General features: G+C 39.9%; 1 protein-coding gene across 1 annotated transcript in view; it reads left to right on the forward strand.

The window, feature by feature from the left end:
- The window catches only part of srcin1a (SRC kinase signaling inhibitor 1a), a 110,181-nt gene continuing 95,610 nt past the window's right edge, over positions 1-14,571 (forward strand). Inside the window, exon 1 of the mRNA XM_086289727.1 lies at positions 1-1,325. Coding sequence (XP_086145853.1) covers positions 1,253-1,325 — 73 coding nt within the window. The 5' untranslated portion in view covers positions 1-1,252. The remainder of the gene's footprint in view (positions 1,326-14,571) is intronic.

Below are 14,571 nucleotides of genomic sequence, written 5' to 3' on the forward strand. Positions count from 1 at the left end.
GCAGGTATTTTTTGATTCTGTATGTTGTGCTACCCAACCAGCTGGCTGTCCTCCTGTCACACTCTGTGAAAGCAGGGATGGGGGGTTGGGCTGAGGGCTTGTGGAGAGCGGCGCTGCTTGAGGAGAGTGATGCCGTGAGGTAGCATCAGTTAATGGGCAGTAAGTCAGGAGTGAGGTGCCCCAGGAAAAGGCTTGAGGTGGGAGGCTGTTGAATGTGGATAGGGTGCTGGAAATACAGGGTGGTGGCACCATGTGTGAGCGCAAGATATGGGAGGGGACCGGTGTAGAGCAGAAGTACCATTAGTGAAGCAGGTGGTGCTGGTGGGTGTGAGTCTGTGTATGTGTATGTGTATGTGTACATAAGAGAGAGAGAAGGACTCGAGAGATGTTTGTGTGTAGTTGATTGGAAAGTGTGATTGCATTGGTGTGTTGGTTGCAGCTGTTGCTGTCAGCCACATGGACAACCTCTGGGAAGTGAAGCACTCCAAAGTGTAGGGGTGTGTGCATGCTGGTGGGTGTGTGTGTGTTTGAAAGATGATGAAATGCATAAAAAAACAAAGATAAAAAAGACAAATTAGAAAAAACGGTGAATGTAATGATAGCTTAATGAAGGGACTAGGCAGCTCTGCTATCAGTGAATGGGGGATGGTATTGTAAACGGATGATCGGGTGGGTCAGCTCCTCTTGCTATTTCCTTCCGCCCCTTATCGTTCTTTTTTCGTTATTTCTTCTTCTTTTTTTGCATTATTGAAAAAGCAATCGTTGAAAATGATCTTAAAGTCTTCTTTTGAGAAGCAGGCAAATGTATCTACAGTTTGCACCAGATTTTCTCAAGCAAAATACAGTGCGCCTTATTTGTTTGCAGATTTTACACCCCCAAATAAACGAGGTAAAAATACATGATAAAGAGAGAGTATAAAAAGGGTGTGGGATTAAAGTAGGAAGAATGTACTTGAGGCATGTTGAAACACTCCTGGGATGGCAAGGCTGTCTGACAGGCAGCAGAAGATCCACTCTTAAGATCCAAAGACAGAAAGAAAGGACAGGATAAATGCTCACTTCTCAGAGAGATGGGCAACATGACACAGCTCCGGGACTTCATCCACATTCATTTCCCTTTCTAAGTCCTCATTCTCCCTCACTTTTTCTCTCTCCTTTCTTTCTCCCCTCCTCTTCATCCTCACTTGCCTCTCACCAAGGGACAGTCTGGTAGCTAGTGGTGAGAAGAGCAGGGAGACAAGTGACAGAAGATATGAAAGACGGGGAGAGAATGAAAGGAAACTCAAAAGAAAAGACAAAAAAGGGGTTTGCTCGTAGGTGGACAGGTAAGTCTTGCTTGGGCAGAGGCAACATAATTTTTTTTAAAAGTGCTGAGTACCTTTAATCGGTCATTAGTTGCAGTGATTGTGAGAGCTCAACAGTGGAATAGTAAACCAACTTGTTGGCTTGTGAGCTTATTCTGTGTTTGGTGTTGAATACTGATACCTTTAGCTTGTCTGTTTTTACTTTTTGCTTACAGATGACCTTTGAATAGTTTCATTTTTTCAGGTTGAATTCTTTGTAAGACTCGTTCATCTGGCTCTTCAGATGGAGGGAAATAAGTTTGCAGCTTAGGTGAAGGCAGAGGCAAGGTACAGTGGCATACGACCTGTGTGTATATTGGATTTTTGTGCTTTATCGCTATAAAGCTTGGCCTTGGAGCTCTGTATAGTCAGTGTCTGTCTTGGAGAGATGTATCAGGCTGAATACAAACCCCTGGGTGTATTACTTCTAAAAGCAGACATTACATTTGACTGAATGTTTGCGCTATTAGGGTTTTTTTAAATTTTTTTACACCATCAGCAATTTTGGATAATTTGCTGAAACAAAAGATCTCCAATCACTTGCATTACACCTGCAGTATTCAGGATTGTCATTACTGCTGGTGGTAATTAACAGCACTATTTTATTAAAAAGCTGGCAAGACCGAATCAATTCAAGACATTCAAGTCACCAGCTGGAAAACAATTTCCTAAACCAGGCTTAACTTTCCCAACTCAACCAGTGAAGAAGTATGGCTCTTACACTTGGTTGTCACACTTCCTGTAACTGTAAATGGAAACATCTTCATAAGCCTATTTCAGAGTTTTTCCAGCTCACAAGGCTAAACCATAAAGAATAGATTAGCAGAGTCGAGCGTTAAGCCAGTGTTAGCCTGCCGGAGAGCTAACACTTATCGTAATGTTGCCATTGTACAGAGACTGTAGATCCTGGTAGCTTTTTATCTCCATGCTACCCTGGTATGTTCAGCTGAGGGTTATGTCAACATGCATGCCTGTCTGTCTTATGATCCTCTGTAAGAGAGGCAAAGCCAGAGCAGGGCCCGCAGTGCCTGAGATGCTGTTTTACTGCTGAAGTAATTCTATAGTTCATCAAAAGAGACACAAGTAACCTGCTGACTGGATGTTACATGTTGTGATTTGCTAGGCATAAATTCAGGCCAGTTCTCTTCGGAACAGTAACGGGTTAGGTGTGAGGTAGTGTGATGACCTCTTTGGCCACATTAGCCCGGTGGATTTTCTTTGATATACAGAGGCTTTGTCTTGACATTGGTGCAGACACATTGGCGCCATTACGACATACTCTGGGCGTCGAGGTAGATAAACTGCAGGAGGATTTATCTGAAAGGATAAACCTGTAAAAAGACAGTAAATTTATGTCATGCATTGACATGAAACTGCTTTTAACGACAGCTAGGAAAATTCAGGCCAGTTCCAGTTCCAGTAAAGATTTGCATTTGATGGAACAGGTTTTGTTTTGGAACAAGTCACCGAGCTGCTCTGTTTACCATTTTTTCATTTCAATACTGAAAGCAAAGACAGGTGGACTGTACGAGGTCATGTCATTATGCACCTGCCAGATATTTATCTTGCATGCAAGGGCACAATCTACATTGAACCACATTATATCCTGGCCCCTGTTAAATTCTATTTGAGCACGGATCAGATCACAAGTAACGCGATTTTTCTTTTTCTTTTACCAAAGCATTGTTCTAAGCTTTAAATGCCTGCCATTGACAGCAGCACAGTGTGGATGTCAGTGTGTTAGTGTACTTGGGCACCTGCTTATTCCCTAGGTCTGTGCCACACAAAGCCCCATGATTCCTGCCTTGTGATTGGCTGACGATGATGCAATGTTTTATGGCAGAGGAGCTGCATGTTTGGAGGGGATTTCTGAAGTAATTGACCCTGCTGGGAATAGCGTAACCAGAGTTGTTCTGATGTTAACGCAAATGTGCTAAACAAAATATTTATATGATATACACACTCCCCACATTCTGGGGCACAACCTCGAGCTGATAAAATGGGTTGAGCACTTAATGATCGTGCAATGATAAAATCCCAGGCTTCTCTGCCCAAATCTGCAAGCTGTTTAGATTTGCTTCACGCCGTGTCCTCACCACATATGTGCACCCACATGCATATGTTCAAATATGTACTTTGGGATGGATGAAGGATGATGATGACACATGCAGCATTTAGTTTTTATATGTGGCAACTGATCGTGCTCAAGCGATGACATTTGTTCTCTAGTTGATCACTATATAAAGAGAAAAACAACAAAAAATCGTTCACATCGAATTTCGGAATCTTTGCTCAGGTTTCTCACCCTTGTCAAGAATTGCTTTAATGGGAAATGAAGTTGCAAGTCAGAGATCTTTGCGAATCTTTGTGCTGTTACTCCAGGGGGTCTGTTGTTGACGGTATATGATGAGTCTCTCACAGCTGCGGTGGTAAGCACACTAGTAAGCTCTCAAGGTCATTAATGATTCAAGGGTTTAAATATTACATGCATTTATCAAAGGTCCTTGTTTCCGTGCCACAACTGTGTGCGTGGTAGAGTTTGATATCTGTGCATGAGAATGGACACAATAAAATGGGGGTAATACTTATTGCTTTATTCAAGGGTAACTATAAGTATAAAAAAATCTGATTGTAGGTTCCTTTAATAATGAGCTTTTCAAGGAGAATTTTAACTAAAAGAAGAGAAGAAAGATGTTAAACATTTATTCTTGCTATGAAGTGTTGGATGTTTAGTTTTCTGAAAGCACACCAGTACAATAAATAAGTAATTAAAGCAGGTTAAACTTACCATGTGTGAATGAAATTCTCAGCAAATGGTAAACTCAAATACAACTCAATCAAAAAATTGTATTTCATTTATGATTTTAGTTTTTTAAACTGACGTCAGGTTTTAAAAAGTGAAGCTATTTAACCACCACCGCTGGGTGTGGAGTTAAATATGAAATGCTTGTTGCAAGTGATGTAACAGGTCCAAAATTAAAATACATTTTCTTTCTTGTTGTGTTTTTTTCTCTGTGTCATGAAGGTCTTTGTTTCTGCTGTCAGTCACATTAATTAAGCCATACTGCACCACAGAAATTCTTTGTCTCGTCTTGTCTTATATTAGAAATGATTTCTCAGAGACCTATGCAGTAGGATACAGCTTTTATGATGGGAACATAAGTCTGATCACATATTTTCTCAGCATGAAGACGGCGGTTGTCAATGACTTGCATTACCATTATAAGTCAAAGTAATGACTAGTACATGCCCATGCTATTGTTAGGCCTGGATGATTTCAGTTGCTATGTGATTACTAATCATGTATATTTCAGGTTTTGTGGATATAAATGTTATTAATGTGAAATAAAAATGATATGATGCTTTTATACATTTTTTGTAGGTGTATAAAGGCTAAAAACAGACCATTTTAGCCCATTTCTGAGTGGTTGCCAGGCAACATGGTGGCGTCATATTGCATGATCATCATGCATAATTCAGCATTTGTGTAAAGTGAAGTTTCACTGTTGTGAAAGAAAAACGAAACAACATTTTTAAGGTTTTATAGGTGCGTAGATGCTAACACAAAACCATTTTAGACTGTTACTAGGCAACATGATGATGTCATACAATACTGTTTATAGATTACAGACCGTATATAGCATGGATGTAGCTTCCATCGGTGTACCTAGCATCTGTTTTGTAAATCTTGGTCATACCATGTTTTGAAATTGAGGATTATCTGTGGTATACAGATAACTCTTTAGTTAACAGGTTGTCACACTTCATCAGCCAATGAGGGTCTGGTTTCACAGTCAGAGCTGTTTTTTTATTTGTTTTTGTTTTGTTTTTACAACTAAGATAGCAATGCTTAACTTAACGCTTTTAAAATGGCACTTTGGAAACAACAGGGTTTCAAGCAACCAACCATGAACCAGGTTTGATTGCTTGACCTTGAAAAATCTTGGATGAGGAAAAAAAAACCCATAGATTTTGAGTTGTACTCTTTAAAAAAACAAACAAACAAAAAAACATACTCAAAGTGCATCTATTTGAAAATCTATATTAAACTTTCCACCACTTTCCTCTTACTTTAAAGCGAATACAGCTCTATAATTGTCCTCCAGCTGCTGTCAGTTGCAGGGTATAATCACCTCCTGTCAGCTGGTAAAGTCTGTACACTAATCAAGTTGAATGGTGCTACTCCTACTCAGCCTTCTCTCTAGTGCTTGCAGCTACTTTCTTGTAATTCCAAAAAGAGCAGAAACTGAGTAAAATTCCTCCACAGCAGCTTGTACAACATGATCCTGAAGCGATTGCACTGTGGGTCCAAGAGGGCAATATTTACTTCATTATTCTCGAGATCCCCCCCTCCTCCCCCCGTCACAGAGCTCTAGTTGGTCCACAGTGATCTGTTGAAAAAGTTGTACTGCCCTAATGTGCCCTTAAAAGCTACAGCCTGTGAGTCATAAAAACAACTTGTCGTATATTAAGGTGTTCTGTAGTGAGACATAACAATATGGTCTCTAAATCAAAAGTAGCTTTCTGCTGACTCTTTTGGAGACAGAGTGGTACAGAGCTACTTTGTGCTGCGGCAGGAGAAAGCAGTGGTGTTGTGATGGCAGGGTAATGAGAATACAAGATCTTGGCATATTAGCAATGCAAGCAAAAAAAAAAGAGGGAGGTTTGTTGGCTATTTAACAATATATCGGTCGATTTAAAATGTGCAATCCTGGTAATTACAATACGTCTCAACAGCATTTGAAAGCAACATCTGTTTTCTGCAGCAGTGACAGTTGGTACTGTGGAGATCAATGTGTGAAAAAGTAGGAGATAATGAGGTAAATATTCAAATTTGTTAGGGGAGAAAAGGACCTGTTTTATGTCAGAACTCAGCTTTTTTGTTGCAATGATTAATAGTCACATTTTTTTGTTTTGGGATCTTCAGTTGTGCAGACATTAGATATAAAAGGTCACCAGTTCCATCACTGATGGTCAGATCTTATACTGAAATATTCACCCAATGTGAGGCTGCAGAGTTTCTCCCCTCATCTGACTCCCAGATTCACTCAGACTCTGGTGATCAGCACTTTTATGACTGACAGCAAAGCACACTAATCCTGCTGTCAGTATTTTCAGTGTGGTAGTTACATCTTACTTATTCATTTTCACCCCATGCATTTTCACTGGATGAAGATATCAACTTATAACAGCTGTCTGTAGTGAACAGTTTAAAAAAATGTTGCGTGTCTGCATGTAAATTTTGATTTTAGCTTTTAATCAGATAAGCTCTGATGTTTCAGATGCAATTTTTGTTTGATCTATGAAAACAAAATTCAAGCGTGAAATGACTGAGCAGAGAGGCTTTAACATTTCTGCTGGTTTTTTTTCAATTTTTTACCTCCACCATGTTACAGCTATCATTTACAATTTAGCCTTTGATTTAAGACGTGTCTATCAGAGCCAGGTTTCTTTTTCGGTCCATTATTGGACAGAAAATGCAACTAGTGCAAGGTGTGTGAATCAAATTCTGTTAGCTTTATTGACAGCATCCGAGGTACTAATTCAGCTGTTACTGAGGTTGTAGGTTTAGTGGTGATATTGCACTGATCTCATTAATGAAATGAATATTTTTCCCCTGTAATTTTAATAAAACATCCCAAACACCTCCAAGTTATGCAACAGCACTGGAGACTGCTACATCAATTATATTCATATTTAATTTGACACTGAGTATATATACACCCATCTGCCACTTTGTTAAATACACCTGTTAAACTGCTCATTAATGGAAATATCTAATTAGTCTATGTCATGGCAGCCAGTGCATTTAGGCATGTAGACATGGTTAAGATGACCCACTGAAGTTCACACTAAAACCTGCACAGGTTGCTTAAAATTGGACAGTAGATTGGAAAAACATTGCCTGGTCTGATTAGACTCCAATTTTTCTGTTTGGGTAGTTTCAGAATTTACCAAAAACATCATGAAAAGTTGATGCAGTCTGCCTTGCATCAATGGCTCAGGCTGCTGATGGTGGTTTAATTCTATGAGGGATATTTTCTTGGCACACTTTGAGCCCCTTAAAACCAACTTAGCGTCGTTTAAAGACCACAGCCTCCCTGAAAACATGACAATGAGTTCACTGTACTCAAATGTCCTCCACAGATCTCAGTCCAGTCAGCCACATTTGGGATGTAGTGGAACAGGAAACTCCCATCATGGATGTGCAGGAAAATCTGCAGCAACTGTGCAATGCTATCAATATAAACCAAAATCTCTGAGCAATGTATCCAGCACCCTGCTGAATCTGTGCCATGAAGAATTAAAGCAGTTCTGAAGGCAAAAGGGGGTTCAATTCTGTATCAGTGAGGTATACCTAATAAATTGTAAATATTCTATTGTAAAAGTTTGGACTTGTTTACCTGTTAAAATATTGCTTATCTGAATACTTTTTGTCTGAAAACAACAGCACAAACCTGATTTTGTTGTGTAGGTTTTTGCCATTTTTTCTCTTTAATGCAGCAACAAATAAACAAGAAACTACAGATAAGCTTTGTTTACCAGGAGGTTATTTCGTGCATGCATCTGCACCTTCTCATTTCTCCACACCTGCAAAAACCAAACGTCCTCTCTGCCTGTGGAACAAAGAGGTCTGATAACTGCACGAGCCTCACCTGGTGTTTTGCAGTCCCTGAAATAGCAGCATGCATATGCTCTGTTTTTAATATTCAGTGGAAACATTGTGTCAGGTTTAAGTACATCTACTTCTCCCCTGCATGGGAGAGCAATAGCCTAAACTTATGAGATGCAGATCATATTGCACAAGGTTGTGTCTTGTTATGTAGACATATTTTTGTGGTCGTTATTAAACATTTATGACCAAGTGAATGCTTAAAAGGGCTCAAAGCGTTTTGAGCTGAATCACTTACGAATAAGTCAGCTCCTGAGTGTAGGGTGAGACTGATCTAACTTACATTTCAGATACCTGTGGGCTAAAGATTCATTTCTGGAATCTGTGTTACTTCACAGAGTGCGCTGAACTGTGAAGCACGAGAAGACTAAATTATGGAAACTGCTAAACCCCAAAAACTTTCCCCCCAAAGAAAGCTAGGCAGTTAGAGGAAATGAACGTGGTGGTGTTAGCGAGGCGCTAGCAGAAGTGGTTATGGTGTTCTTTATTCTCAGACTATTTCCTCCTACGTGCACATCTGATTTTCCTTCTAAAGATGTTCAGGCAGGAATACAAAGCAGGGAGTGCAGGCTCTAGTGATTATGGGCAGATTATCCTTCTTCTGCTTATGACTGGATCCAAATATCCCTCATCTCATTATAGCCCTGGTCTCAATATACGGCTTCACTGTCCCCATGTTCAGACTAAATGTTGATTTATCAAACTGTAACGAGAGTTCGTTGGGGTATCACTTTGCGAACTGAACCATCAAATATGTCTGCATTGCCTTGGGGCTTGGCTGCGATTTTAGATTGCCATCGTGATTCTGCTCCAGTCAAAATTTAAACCTCCATCATATTTACTGTCAGTTGTGAACCAGTTTCTTAAGTCGCTCGTTCAGTTTAGTATAATTTGTGTGAGCCATGCTGCAGTTCTTCATGTGATTGTAAGTCTGTGCTGTCAGAAAGGCTGCGCTCTGCTGCAACTTTGTGGATCACTTTTCATTTCCTTCCTCATTTTCCCCACTAGGAGCTACCCTTCTCACAAGGAAACCAATTCCTGCGTTATCGCCCACTAATATACATGTAATGAGTTGTAACCGGCTGAGAAGCTGATACGGACTTGCATTATTGAGAAGTCCAGCCAAGCTTAAAAAATGGATTTTCTGTAACGGGGGATCAGTGCAGTCACAAACATTGCATGTGAAATTCGCGGATGAGCCCAAACTCGCCGCCATAAACTATTAGAGCAGTGAGTTTGAAAAGGTCAGATGTGTTTTACCCTGAGACAGACCGGTATCCCTCTGGTTCTTCCAGCGCTTCTTCCTGTGTTTTGTGTCTCTTGATCGATTAACTGGGCAGCATCCATCTCCTCAGCTGGAGGTTTAAATTGGAAACCAGTGGGTTTCATATTGCAAATTTCACTGGCTTTTTCTGCAACGCAGTCTATAGTGTGCACTCTGCAGCTTAATATAAAAATGGCAGAAGAGATGTCTAGGATGTGCTGAGATTGTTTTTTTTTTTCAATATGAGGAGGAGAGATGTTTTATGAAGTGTTATGAGTGGTAACGGAGAGAGAGCGAGACTGAGAGTGGAAAATGGCTGCTTTTAATATGACTGCGTGTCATGAATGGTCAGTGATTGTGCGGAGGTTAGTTATTATTTCTGGTGGTACTGAGTCACTTATGGGTCATGATTTCCGAAGCCAGGAGTTGCCTTCTAATGTCCGACCTTGTTCAATAACAATAGGTCTGTTGAGGACTGCACACAGAGGTAATCGCCGCTGAATCCCGAGCTCAGCCTGTAACAAGGGTGTTTGAAGGTTGTCATGGTGTTCCTTCTTTTGACGCTTTTAACTGTTTATATGCAACTCGTTTGCAACTGCAAATGCATTTCGAAGGAAATGCAATGCCTGCTGCATTACTCTTTCATTATCAACATAATGACTAAATGTTGTTAATTAACATTTTTGTTGTTATGTTTTATGTTTTGCCACTGGCAGTGCTTAGTTAACAGCAGGAAACTGGAATGGCCTGATTCAGAGTTCAGTGTCTTGGGACACAACATGTTTATTAAGATGCTACCAAAACCATGAGGGTTTTTTTTTTTAACTAAAGAGCTTTTGTTGCTTCAGTCAAATTGCAAGCAGTATTCCCAAGGTGTTAGACTCCTTGTCCACCTCTCTTAGTTTCCAGTGTAATTCACACGTGGAATTTTATCCCCCAGTGAATGTATGATATGCTATATATTCATTTGATAACAGGTAATGAGCTGCAGCTTAATTTTCTCTCAGTAGGCTCTTCAAATTAATTGATATCCCTTTTCAGTATGAAGACTCGTCGTCTTCCACCCTGGAAGTCTGTACCAGAATCATCCCATATCTTTTACAAAAATTCTCAATTTTTTAAGGCTGCATAACATGACACGTTTCCTGAACAGACTGGCTCGTACTTCTATGACTAAAACTGGTGTAGGATTTGATGTGCTTAATTTCAGTTGCATCAAACCTGGCAGAGCTGCAAATGATAATTTTTAGAACAGCTTAGTTAATGTCAGTGTTTACTGACTCATTATTATAAGGCTGTTATTTACTTTGTAATTTACATTTATAATCAGGTGTAGGTAAAATGTTTTTTGCATTATTTTTTCCTGCTTTTTCCTTTACTGTAGCCTGGTAATGAGGATAGACATTTACTATATTTCATATTTCTCCCTGGTGTCTCCTATACATCAAGCCTGAGGTTGCTCATTTTAGTGTAGCTGCATCTGAATACATTTCAGCAAGTTATTTTTTTTCAGTCAAATAGAGAAAAAACAAACAAAAAAACAAAACAAAAAAAGCTGAGGCTTAATAAGTGATGGGACAGCATGGAAATGTTGATTAGTTTTACATGTTTCGGGTCATAAACCAAATTATAAGATTATTTGCATTTTTACAAGCAGCTGCTGTTAGATGAAAAGGTAATGGGGCAGCAGTTATTATAATTTATCCTGAGGGAGTCATGATTGTTTGTGTTAGGTTTAATGGTAATCCAACCAGAAGTTGCTTTTAAACCACTAAAGCCTTTACTAAATATCGAGATGTTGAAAAGTTATATTTTCTCATCTGGTAATTGTCATTTCTTTACTAATTGTTTTCACTGGTTGGAGTATTTTAGTTTGGACCAAAACGTGCACCAGCTGTCGGACCGACAGACATAGTTACCTCTACAGTGAAAAATCATATATGTATGCAAGGAGTCCTGAAATTATTTAAAAATCAGTGCATGCATGCACCCAACTGTCAGAAAGATGACAAAAAAAGAGAAGCTCCTCCGTTCACCAAGCCCTGTGTCCCTGCCACAGTTACTAGGAAACAGGAGGCTCACAGAGCCGGCTGTTGAGGCTGTGGAGGTGCAGCGAAGCAGCAGACTGGCAGCAAGTGTTAACGTGATTATGAGAAGTGAAGCTCTGGGGTTAAATGCTGCACAAATTCCAAATTTTGTATACATTGAAAGATTACCGTGTCATCCAGTTTATTGGCATTGCTTCAGTGACACCTGCACCCATTCTGCATTTTCTGTTTTGGCTGTTAGTTTCTTTCAGTGACAATCAATAGATTTTACTGAATAAACACATAAGCTCACGTATTATCTCTGCATCCTTTTGCTTTGTTTCCTCTGAGTCCAAGATTTAATTCTTGCTATCTCTGCTGTGATAAATGTGTCCACATTTCTAATGACCCTGCTTACCAGTTCTTTCACACTGATAAACAATGTATTAGGCTCATTGTGCATGCATGCTGGATCACCCACCCATAGATCAACCCGCTGATCTTCCAGTACGTGTTTGGAAACAGAGTGCAGCAGTCTTGAACTTATAATCTCTGCCGCTGTGTTGGCACGCATACAGGTGTATTACTGGTACAAATGTGTATTTGTGCATCTGCTTGTGTTTGTTTTGTTTTCGGTTTGGTTAATGTTCTTCAGCACTATTCATTCATTCTGCAGAGGTGGCTGTGATAGTGTGCTTCATACAGCCTGTTGGTTTGGCAGATGTGGGTTTTGTTGGCCAGGGAATTTGGAGCTTGTCATTTGTCTTGTATTGCAGCCTTCTGCCTTTTGGCATACTGGAGCGCCAAGAGGCCATCATGATAAAATATTAGCTCCACCTTCTAGATAACAGCAGGAATTCTGCACCACTGGCTGCAGAGAGAAGCTCCAGGGCTTTGCAGCAGAGCTCATCCAGTCCAGCCCACTTCCACCCACTGCCAAGCAGATGCTCTGGAGATGGTGGCGTATACACAGATGGGTTGCTGCCTGTCATTCAGACCGCTGTGATATTTGTTCATTGAGATGAAATGTCATTTCTAAAACCTGAACGGATGGTTCTTGCTCATTAGTCTCAGACACAAGTTATAGGGTTTATGAAAAGGTATGTTATGTAAGATGCTTATTAACCGCTTATTTTACACTTATTTTTCATATGATTGCTTGCCGCTTATAATGCCCTTTCAGATTATGCAAGCAATGTCTCGGCATCAGTTCATTTTTATCAATATAAAGCGCTCTTTTCTTGCTCTCACAAGTAACATTGACACTTACCCTGAAACTGAGCTTCAAATATTCATACCTTCATAGAATTATTAATGCGTTGTGTGCTCTGGGGGGAGTTTTATTTTAGTGGTTTCATTAAAAGACATTCTGTTTCTCAGCGATGGAAAATGCCAGAAAAAGGTTGTTGAAGACACTGTGGACTTTCCCTTATTGCTTTGTGTCTTCCCCGGTGTGGTTTTTGAAATTACACAACTGCTTGCTTTGTCTTTTTTCTCACCTTCTGCGATGTGTTGAGTGCGACTCGAGAATGGAGAAGCTACATTTGAAGGAAAGATCACAACCCTTGGATTCAATTTGGATCATTGCTGGAAGAAAAGATTAAATTGTGTTTATGATTGCATCAATACATAAAGTGCATCTGTGTATCTGTGTTAAACTGTATACTGTAAATGCACTGGTTTGCGCTGTTGCCTCACAGCAAGAAGGCTTTGGGTTTGCCGGGTGCGCCAAGAGGTCTCTCCCTCAGTCGAGACGTGCGTGTTAGGTTAATCGGTGAGCGTGCATTGGCTGTAGTTTAGGATGTGTTTATCCGTGAATGGCTGCCTCTCACCTAATGTAAGCGATTAAGGAAATGGGCAGATGAATGAATGGATATATACAAGAAAAAACAAAACAGTAATACTCACACTGCAAACACTGGCATGAAAACACATTTGCTAAAGTAGTGTTTTAAAGCGAATAGAGCCCTTGGCACACATTAAATGTGATGTGGTTAATAAATACTGATTCCTGGCTTCGTACATAATGACAACTCCGTTGTGGCTCACTGGGTTATCATTGACTGTCCTGTTGTTTGTTACAGTACAGTGCGTGTTGTAATGCAAATGTATAGATAATCAATGTCAAATATGGAGACGGAATGTCGAGGACACAAAGTTGTTGTGCTCCCGGAGTCGTGCATCATCTCCGAGCACCGTTGCTTCCTCACACGGAGAGAAGGAGAGAGAGGGAGAGGAGTATCTTTGAAGTTGATCCTCTCTGCATTAGTAGTCTGTTCTGGTTTGGTGTGTAAGCCTGTTAACCACAAACAGTTGTTGCACACAGCATGCAAATGGAGTTTTTGTTGGAAAGAGGTCTCACCTTGTGGAGGCAAACAAAGGGCTTATTGTTTGTGATTTGCATGTTTCTGTTACTGCATTGCCTTGTGGTATTGTTTACATAGAGTGTTGGTAATCAGCGTATCATTTATAATATTCAGGGGCTGCCACTAGAGCTGCAATGATTAGGTAATAATTTAATTAGTTTATTTTTAACAGCAAGCTAAGTGACAACTGTTTCTTTGATTATTTAATAAGCAAAAATACCTAAAATTATGGAATTTAGTGTTTTAAAATGTACAAAAATTGATTTCTTTTTCATCTTCCGTGAATCTGTAGTAGAGTTAATGTCTTCTCAGTTGTCCAGCCAGTAGTTTTAGATCATCACTTTGTGAAAAATAAAAAATAAAAGAAGTAAAGGAGACAGAAAAGCAGCAAATCCTTAGTGGAGAAACTTGAATCGGTTCCTGTCAGTTTGTAATTGAGACATGCCTTTATTCACATATCAGTTTTCTGCAGATGAACTAATCAGATCATCTAACTAGTTCTTTTTAACACAGTTCCTTCACACTTTTCTACATTTTGAGCAATTTTGGTTGTGTGCATATTTTTTGTACGGACCCCTAACTGTGAACGAGAGTGTGTATGTGTGTCTTTGTAAGTCCCCCCTGATGCTGTTTGTGGTAATGACAGCCGGCTGTATGAATGATTCATAGCTGAATACTAATGAGACCTGCTGCAGATGTCTTGGAAAAGTCAAGCTGTGCCCTTTAGGTGTCACTCAGCGCTCTGGGATGCTGGTCACCTGCACGACTCGCTCTCACAACTTCATGAAAAATCGGAACCGATCCATCGAGTTCTTAATTTCCTGTTTGTTCCAGGCTTAATTTAACCTTTACAACTTTGCGTTGTTATGGTAATTTAAGACACTCGCACAATGAGAAC

Source organism: Aulonocara sp. 'chitande type north' Nkhata Bay, linkage group LG4 (genome assembly GCF_057382095.1).
Source record: "Aulonocara sp. 'chitande type north' Nkhata Bay isolate Kocher_YH1m ecotype deep benthic linkage group LG4, A_spYH_male_GT1.1, whole genome shotgun sequence".
Lineage (NCBI taxonomy): Eukaryota > Metazoa > Chordata > Actinopteri > Cichliformes > Cichlidae > Aulonocara > Aulonocara sp. 'chitande type north' Nkhata Bay.